The 10036-nt window shown below is 40.4% G+C and overlaps 1 protein-coding gene across 2 annotated transcripts in view; it reads right to left on the bottom strand.

Annotated features, from left to right (window-relative positions):
* Positions 1-223: 223 nt before the first annotated feature.
* TDRD7 (tudor domain containing 7) overlaps positions 224-10036 on the bottom strand; it is a 42287-nt gene continuing 32474 nt past the window's right edge. For both annotated transcript variants that reach the window (XM_005870626.2, XM_014543199.1), the window contains 4 exons: positions 7924-8034; positions 5278-5780; positions 2012-2172; positions 224-681 (listed from right to left, as the gene is read on the bottom strand). In XM_005870626.2, the coding sequence (XP_005870688.1) occupies positions 461-681; positions 2012-2172; positions 5278-5780; positions 7924-8034 (996 nt within the window). In that variant the 3' untranslated portion in view covers positions 224-460. The remainder of the gene's footprint in view (positions 682-2011; positions 2173-5277; positions 5781-7923; positions 8035-10036) is intronic.

Here is a 10036-nt window from a genome sequence, read left to right as displayed (position 1 = left end):
AGCCTGGCTGCCCCTCCTGCAGCACCACTAGCAATGCTGGTGTGCTAAAGACTCGGGATAGTCTTCACAGGGTCTGGCGACTTTGGGACACCAGGGTAGAGTTAAGTCACAAAATTCTCAGTCTAACTGGAGAAGAACCCAGTACTGCAAGGAAGCCAACATGAATAGAAAGGGAAACGCTTCATCTTAAGATCATAAAGCCTAGAAATTAGGAGGTAGTCAGTTTTTATATTGATAAACATTTTAATCTAATATTATAGTAATAACTCAAGTGCAATTTTTTTTGAAAATTCAACTCTGTTAAATACTACTTATTAAATAGTTTTCACCAAACATAACATATTCTTTTCAATCCCCACAGCAGTCAGAGCCATGTAGCAGAGATAAGATTTTTTTAAACCTACTACATTTTGTTATTGCTAGAAAATCTGAATTAGTCGTGGAGGTCTCAGAGCAGCGATTAATTAATTTTTGAAAGCTCTACCAAATATTCTGACATATAATCATGAATCCAGATATCCGTGTCTGGCAGGGATGTGTCCACTAAATAGACCACCGCTTTCTGGTCCCAAGGGTTAGCACCTTCTATCACTGTCTGCACCAGTGCCACCAGAGGTTTCTTCTCCACATGATTCCGAAACACCATGGAAGCCTCCTCAGACCACTGGTTGCACTTCACTCCTAGGAGAAAGAGCAGAGCAGTGAGGGGTTAAATGAGCCTTTCCCTGCCCCACTATAATGGAAAACTACTTAGTCAATTCCAGAGTCGCTTAAACATCCCAGGCTGGACTTGCCTAGCTGAAAAACAGTTGCAGAACCGTCTTGAAGCAGTCCAGCTTATAGTTTTCTATTCTAAATGGGTTACTTCTGTAGACCTTTTTCTACAGACACAGCTTTATTTGAGGTTTAATGCTGTGTTATAAAATGAAGTTATAATAACTACTGCACATTTCCCTACATAAAGTACATGCAGATTTAAACCAATAATAGACACAAATAGGGGGAATAAAATATCAATGATACCAATAACATTTCTCTTATTTATAGATTTTTTTCCTGATGAATGAGATATAGTAAAAAAGCATTAATATACTAATTTTTCAAAATTTTATTATACACAACATTAGGGCAAAAGCACCGGATTGAACATCTGGAGACTCAGTTACTATTTCCAGCTCTTCCTCTATCAAGTGGTCTGATTTGGGGCAAATCAGTTTATTTCCCAGGCCTTGGTTTACTTATAAAATAAACTGGTTGGATCAGATGAAATTTAAGTCCCATGCATTTCTAAATCCCCATGACTTTTGTTTGTTTTGTTAGTCCTCACCTGAGGATATTTTTTCCATTGATTTTTAGAGAGAGTGGATGGGAGAGAGGAAGGGGAGGAAGGGAGGGAGAGAGAAAGAAAGAAAGAGAGAGGGACATCGATGTGAAAGAGACACATCCATTGGTTGCCTCTGCATAAGACCCCACCAGGGCCGGGGATTGAGCCTGTAATCCTGGTACATGCCCTTGACTGGGAATCAAACCTGTGACCCAATGGTGCGTGGGCTGACACCCTAAACACTGGCCAGGACGTCGCAGGTTTTTTCTTAATGCTACAATAAAAGTATAAAGAACCTAAACATCCGACAATAGGGAAATAATGATCAAACAGAATATTTTGCAGCTATTAAAATCATTATTAAGACCATCAAACAGCCGCCCCCAAATTAGGGGGGAAATGCTAAGTGAAAAAAGCAGATTGTAATATTGTACCTGTACTAAGATTATAGCTTTAGAAATAAACTCATACATGAAACCATCGACAGAAAGGAATGTGGAAAAACAGAAATAGCAGGTGTAGTTGGAAGGCATGACTGTGAGAGACCATTAAAAACTATTTCCATTATGGTCGGGAAGCTGTTTGTGCTAAAAAAAAGTTACCTCAATAGGCCAATGACTCTGTACTCAGGACAAAATGACAATATAAACAATGCTGGGGAATGAGTTCAAATTCCACAGAAATTACCTGCTAGTTGAGCCGTGACTGCTTGGAATGGCAGCTTTCGGAACATGTCCACTAGGGGCTGTACTTTTCTGATGTTGACTAACTCGTGCTTGCCATAGTCCAGCTCGTACACGGATACCAGTCCATTGGTCAGGATTCCCTTTAATAGCACCCTGTGCCACCTACGTGTGCAAAGGATTGAAAAGGAAGAAACATACAAAATCAACACCTGCTTTGGTTAAGGATAACATTTTACAATAAAAAGAAAAATGAATATAAATGATGATAATCAAAATATAGAACTATACTATCATAGACGTTTTTAAAGAGATTGCTTCTTCTTTTTCCAAAGGTTACTATTCTCGGCTTTATCACTGGCTCATTTGGTGGAATTCTCTCACTCCAACAACCTTTTTCAGGCCTCATGAAGCTAAAGGAGAATGAGACCATCTACTGACCACCACTAAGCAGAATGAAACAAATGCCATGGAGGGTGATCAGGACAAGGCTGGTAGATCCCTTCATTCTGTCGGGGAGACAAGGATGGCCACACGTTGGGGGCAAGGCACACGTGTGGAAGACAGGAAGAGGGAGGCAAGCAGGACCAGGCCAGGCTGAAGACACGCAAGAGAAGAAAAGCACAGGGGACACCACAGGGCATGGTGTGTTGGATGGAGCAAACACTACAGTGGAGCGGGGAGGTGGGACGTGGGGAGGAATGGAAGAGAAAGTCAGACTGGGAAGGGAGGTGGGGAAGAGATTATAAAAAATAATGTAAAGTTGACAATTTTAAGTATGCCAAGTAAATGCATTGAGAAACAAAACAAAGAAATCTAACCTATTGCTTAAAGGGTAGGACAATATGGGGGAAGATCCAGTGTTCAAGGTGCCAGAAATTTACACAAATATACTTTTCCCCTCTGGGCCTTTTCTCATTAAAATGAGAAAAACCTAGACCTCCAAGTTCAGGAATGAAGGACCATGTTAAAGTCCTAGAGTCTTGCTCAGATGATTACACTGAGGTGAGGATGGTTGTTCATAATGTCTGAAAGGCAAGTCTCTGCTCCTGCACGGTGGGCGTCGGGGCCTGACTCAGGGGGCAGGCCTGGACACCCTCTGAAACACGTATATCAAGCACAAGCCCCGTGAACAGCAAGCACCTCACTGCAACACTGCTGGGCGGGGCCAGACTGGACCCATTCCCCAGCAACGTGCACCTAGTGGGAAATGGGCACAGGAAACCTACACAGGTGCCATACGGGTGAACTGCAGTAAGAAGGCTACAGAAAGGCTTCTTCAACACTGATGGGGCACTGCTGGGGGAAATTCCATAAACCTTCAGATCAGGCCAAAGCGCAGCACGCAAAAATCCATGAGTTGCAGAGACAACAGGGACACAAAAAGGTACCCTAATAAGTACCTAAGAGCTTTGCGGGCCAGACTGCTGAGCCGGAGTCCCACCTGAGCTGGGCCATTTTCCAGTTGCGTTACCCTGGGTTCTGTTTATTCTCTGAGCCTGTTATCTCATGGGTAATATGTAATTTTAATTCACTTGCAGGAATAATATATACAAAGCACTTAGCACTTTATGTACTTGACCTTTTAGGCACTTTGCAAATGGTAGCCATTATAATTATTATTAAAATGAAGATAAGCTGTGTAAATATAAGAACTTCAGACCAAATTAAAGAGAACTTTTCATATATGGAAATGCCAGCTTGGTGCATGCTGCTAATTTATTTAAGTGCAAAAGGAAATTAAAACATTTGGTTTCAGCCAATAGCAATGTCTTCAAATTGTACAGGGCAAATGGTGGTGTCTGTGCTGTTAGTCTATAAGTAAGAGGTGCAGAGAAGTGAGGAGAGAGCCATCAGAGAACTTAAGTGTTGGACTTTTACTCAGCTTCCAACTTTCAAAACTAATAGCTTAAGTAAAGGCTAGATTTCCAATTTCAGTGCAAGGCTGCTTGTGAATCTCCTGGAGAATCTGTTAAAAACACGGATTGTGGGGTTCCACCCCCAGCGATTCTGATTCAGGGTGTCTGGAGTGAAGAAGGAGAATCTCCATTGTTAATAGGTTTTCTAGGTTATTCTTAGCCGAGATAGATTTGGAAACCACTGTAATAAAAAAAATGCATCCAAAATTCCTACTTCTTAACTTACCTTACTTGGAAACAAGGTGTATTAAATAGTCCTGGGTTGTAAGCAAGATAGAAACTCTAAACATTTTACATTGTTTCCGTTCATAAAGTAAAAAAATCAGGGAATCTTTTCTTATCTATAAGACACCCCTTGTTTATCTGGGGGACAGATTAATTGGTTGAAGCCCAAGAGTCCTGGGGTAGAGCTGTTGGGCACATGGGGTGAGGGGATCGGAGTTTAATGTCCCATACTACAGGTCTCCTCCACACAACCCTTGCCTCCAAGTAGAACCCCCCACTAAGTATCATTAATCTGCCCCTCAGATAACAGGTAACAGTAATTTGATTTTAACTGTGATTAAATTATCCTGCAAGGAATTCTGAGGCAAATTTATACCAACATTGTTTCCATTGTTCTGAATGAAACATATTTATGCTTATTGTTATCAATAACTTGACACAGTAAAAATGCTTTTTGGAAGATGAAAAACTTCCAACATGTTAGTTGAATGCTTTTCAGAATGAGAAAAAAACCTACATAACAAAAGAGAATGATAAATTATGATTTCTCTGTATGATGGACTATTTACTCAGCCATTAAAAATGTTTATGAAGAAATTTTATTACATGAAAAACTGTTCACAGGATTGTCAGGTAAAAGAGTAAATACAAAATTATACATAATAATAATAATCCAGCTGTATAAGTATGTAGAGTAAAAACTAAAAGAATTCCATAAGTAATTGAAGAAATACATAAGTAGTGTCTGGTTGACTAATTTTCATTTTGTATACTTTTTTGTATTTTTAAAATTTTCTACAATAAATATCTTATTTTTAAAATTAAAAGGTTATTAAATAAAAATATTTTCTGAATAAACAAATATATTTTCTAAGAGAAAAGTAGAAAAAACACTTAAACCGTCACTTCAGATATGGTTAGGTTTTAATAGGAATATGATCACTAGATTTTTAGATAAATGATGTCATTTTAAATATTAGAAAATTGCATAATTCATTAGTCTCATTTCACATTAGAAACTCCCATTCGTGCTGTTCAAAGCCCCCCTGCAGGGATTAAGGACTCTTGTTATCACTCTACACATTTCTCTTAGAAAAAGAATAAAACGCTGTGTCCAGGGACCTACTTATTTTCCACTTTGGCGGCGTACACTTGGTCTTTCTCCACTGCCACGCGGCGCTCCTCAGACACACTGTAGTACAGGATCATCTCCTCCATCAGAACCTCCAGTTTATGGATCTCCTGCCAGCGCTGGATGACAAAGTAGCCCGGGTGGCAGGCCACAGGCACGTACACATCCATGTGTTCCCCTGGCTTTGCCAAGTGCACAGGAGGCGGCAGCTGCTCCGTGGAGAAAGAGCTGATGTGATCCACCACGGGCTTTTTGCTGACTTCCACGAGGCTCTTTCTGATACTCTCCCCGGTGTTGCTCTCAGTGACGGTGTGCCCGCCTCTGCTGTTGGGAGAGCCAGCTTCACTGGCGAGGGCACTCAGAAACACATCCTTCTGATGCTTCCACAAGTCTGCGTTTGTAATCTGGCGGTTAATGCTGCGGTGAGGATCAGGGAAGTTCTTAGGAGTAAATAAATAAACGTGGTTGACCCCTCTGGTTTCATCCATTTTTGTAACCTTTGAAAAACGGAAAAAACCAATTCAAGAAATCCAAGTTAACACTGAACTCCGAGAGGTGGTTATAATATTTACGTTAAATATTAAAGCACAGTATTTTGCAAAAAAAAATCCCCACCCCAACTTGTTCAAAGTAATTTTATTTAAGGACAGAGGAATTATCTATCACATCTGTAGCAATGGATAAGCTCTTAAGTAGTCTAGCAACCAGCAACAAGCTTATGGAAGTGAAAAATGTACTAACTTCCAAATCTCTGAGAATACCTTCCAACTTGCTAGAGGTCATTATTACTGAGAGGAAATGATTTGATATATCATGATTACATTTTTAAAATTAATGACATTTTAACACACTCAAAATAGAAAGAAGAGTATGAGGAATCCGCATGTGCTCATCACTCAACTTCAATAATAATAAATAATCACAGCAATGGCAGAGCGTCCAGCAAGCATTCTGCTTAAGGCTGGTGTCCTCTCACACCGGAGGGAGGAAAAAGCTTTGACATTCGCCATACCCTCCGGGACCTCTGGTCTAAACTCCTTATTTGGTCCTAATATCTGCCCTCAGCCCTCCCCCCTCCTCAGTTACTTGAGGGAAGAGGGACCTCGGGAGTGAGAGAGGAGGGAAGCTCCGGGCCAGAGGGGCAGGTTGCACCTTTGCCCAGGAGACCTTTAACTACCTAGCTACCTCTTCCTGTCAGCGGAGTGAGTGTCTGCCTGGGAACACCAGAAACTGATAATGGGCTGTACTGCTGGGTGACTGACTGCAAGTCTTCTCATCAGCTCCTCTGGCTTATCTTAGAAATGACAAACATGAGATACTTCTAGCACATCTAGTTTTTATCACATCAGGCCAGGAGTGAAAGGCGGAGACCAGGCCTGAAGACAGGGAGACACCTGCAAGGCAATCCTGCTGCAGTGATTTACTTAAAATTGTTTTTTTTCCCCTGGCAAGATGAATCTACTTAAATTCATCATCTGGAGTGCTAACGAGGTACTGATTGCTAATTCATTTTGATACTTATGATACAGAAGTACCGTTTCAAAAATCAACCATAAAATATTTTTATTGAGTACCCAATGCTCTGAATTTAGGAGCTGAAAAAATAGCTGAGAAAACAATATTCATTATCATGTGTCAATTAAAGAATATAAAATGATACATAATTAAGTGAGGAACTGCACATTATAAACCCAAGAGGAATATGAAGAGAGGAAAATCAGTGTGAGCTAGAATAATTTAGAAATCTTCATGAAGGTATTTCTCAAGGACATTTCATTATTAAATTTTCATATAAAATGACAACACAATTTGCATTAGTTAAAACAGAGAAATATCATTTTGCATTTCTATTCTTGGAAATATTAGCAATGTTTTTGATATGAACAGTTGAAGCAAACTTTAGGAAAACAGGCAAAAAACAGGATTATAAGCAAATAATTTGTTTATAATCTATTAGAAAAAAAGAAATAGAGGACTTAAATGATTTTTAGAAACATTTATCAAGACATATATGGTGGTCCCTCTGTTGGGGATTTAATTCCTTATCACGGTACAAAATAGGAGCAGAGAACCATGTCTGCTACCTTGATAATAACGGGAAAATTATATAAAGGGTTTTAAAATAGTATTGGAGATACAGAGTAAGTTCTTTTTAAAAAATTTATCTTTATTGTTGAAAGTATTACAGATGTCCCCCCTCCCCCCCTCCCTTAACCCCTCTAACGTGGCCACTCCTCAGAATAAGTTCTTACATAAAAATTAAATCTGAGCCCTAACCCTTTGGCTCAGTGGATAAAGTGTCAGCCTGTAGACTGAAGGGTCCCAGGTTCGATTCCTGTCAAGGGCACATGCCCCAGTTGCAGACTCGATCCCCAGTAGGGGGTGTGCAGGAGGCAGCCAATCAATGATTCTCTTTCATCATTGATGTTTCTATCTCTCCCTCTCCCTTCCTCTCTGAAATCAATAAGAATATATTTTAAAAAATTAAACCATGAAATATCTTTTCACTACACATGTAACCAATCTCAGGTGTGAAAGCATCAGTTTACAGTAAGATAAATTCTTTCACACAAAAACAAATGAGCCCTTCTGGCTGACAGCTCCCTTTCTAAATGTATTGAGACCAATAAGAAAACTAACCTTAATGCTACAGTCCGAGCAATTCAAAACAGAATCTCTTAACCAAAGCACAGCATCTGGCGTCCACATGCCAACAGATTGTGGAACATCTGCTAAACAGCACCTGATGGCCTGAAAAAGAAAACATGATGGAAAAGCAAGCACACTACCTTAAAACAGGTACTTGTGAGTAACGTCAATATTATTTTCCTACAAGTCAGATGTTGCCAAGATAGAAAGCAAGCGACAGCAATAGCTAATAATGACAATCACAGTGCTCAGGCTGGAGCACCTGCTTTCTTCCTGGCTCTGTTTATATTATACTATTATCTTTACTCCTATTACCAGCGAACGCTCATACCAGGCACTTCACCTACTTCTCACCCTACAATACTTCTCTGCTTGACAGGCCAACGTTGTGACCCTATTATATAGAGGGCGAAACAGATGTGGGGAGACTATCAGATCACAAAACCGAGAAGACAGGATTGGGACTTAAGTCTAGTTCTTCCCTCTAAACCCAACTAAAAAAAAAAATGAAGTGTCATTTGGATGAAAACTGACTCCTGTTGGGAAAATCTTTTTGGAGGCTCATGTGCTTCATTCAGCATTTCCTGGGCACTCGTGGGTGCCAGGCAGTTCTGCTCACCTTTGGGAGGAGGTTGTAATGAGAATGAAGAAAAACTGAGACCCATCAATAGCTAAAAGCCTCAGTTCCCACAATCCTTTCGCCTTCCCGCACCTCTGCACAAGCTTTTGTAGAATGGCTACAGCAGGTGGTAGTAAAAGGTGACCTCAGGGACCCCTGCAGTCTCATGGAAGCCGTTGAACTGATGGAGGCAATTCTGTGAGGGGAACAAAACCTACTTCCTGGATTCCTTCTTTCCTCTCTGGGCTACATCCTCCCTGTCATATCCTCTTCTTTCAGGTCTGAGTCTCTCAATGTGTCCCCTGGATGAGGTCACACACTCTATACCTGCAGGGGCCAGGCAGGTGATGAGGGAGTGAGGCGGCCAGGTGGAACCAGCATACTGGCCCTCCGGGGAGAATGCCACTTCCCAAGCTCCACAGAGTACTGTCCCATAAAGGAGAACACTCAATATTGTCCGATTTTCTAGTTTGTCAAGTGTGAAATTATCTGATTTTTAAATTCTGGCAACCAATTCACATTTTAAAACACTAAGAGCCAAGAGGCCAAACCCAATATTCATGAGTCAGCTTTGGCCAACAGGCCATCAGTTTGCTGCTCTGACTTAGACCTTTTGGGGAGATGCTGTCAGCCAGAGGCTTGGCCTCACTGGCTTTTAAAGTCCCCCCAACTTCACATCTATTAAACAACGAATTTGGATAAGATTAATAGAAAAAGTTGTCATGGCTTTTAATGCTGTAGCTAAAGAAGGTCTTTGTGACTTTCAGACAGTCAGAAGCAGTGGGATGGAGCCCCCGTCTCCTTCCCCTCCGTAAGGCTGGCCCTGGTGGATGTTCTAACAAGGGGTATAGAGGCCAGAGGTGCTATCAAGGGAAAGTAGCACTTAAGAGTCTAACAATTTTTAAAATTATGGCGGAGCAACAATAAAAGTGACTTTGAAAACTGGCTTGATCCCAAGTTAAACAGCTGCTCTGTAATAGTCATTTTAGAAAAGGCAGTGGTAACTGGAGTGAGAGAAATAAAAGCCATGCTGATTATGAACAAGTGCTTTTTATTCACTGAGCTTTGATGGCATAAGATATCTTCTTGCACATATAAGTCAAGCAGCCTTTTAAAATTACAGAATGTTGAACAATTTTATTTTCAAAAAAGATTAATTTTTATACAAAATCCTCTACTTCTCCTAAAGATAGGAAATAGCCCAGTCAGCCTGGCTCAGTGCTAGCGTTGACCTATGAACCAGGAGGTCACGGTTAAATTCCTGGTTCTGACATGTCCAAGTTGTGGGCTCAATCCCCATCATGCAAGAGGTAGCCGATTAATGATTCTTTTTCATCATTAATGTTTCTAACTCTCTCTCCCTTTCCCTTCCTCTCTGAAATCAATAAAAATATATTTTAAAAAAACTAAAGGTAGGACATAGTTCTAAACAATTTAAATTAATTCAAAATTCAATTTTTTTAACAATAGAGGAGAAACAGGCTG

Source organism: Myotis brandtii, unplaced genomic scaffold (assembly GCF_000412655.1).
Source record: "Myotis brandtii unplaced genomic scaffold, ASM41265v1 scaffold320, whole genome shotgun sequence".
In the NCBI taxonomy this organism is placed as follows: domain Eukaryota; kingdom Metazoa; phylum Chordata; class Mammalia; order Chiroptera; family Vespertilionidae; genus Myotis; species Myotis brandtii.
The sequence above is the reverse complement of the archived record's forward strand: the minus strand, read 5'-3'. Positions and strand labels throughout refer to the sequence as shown.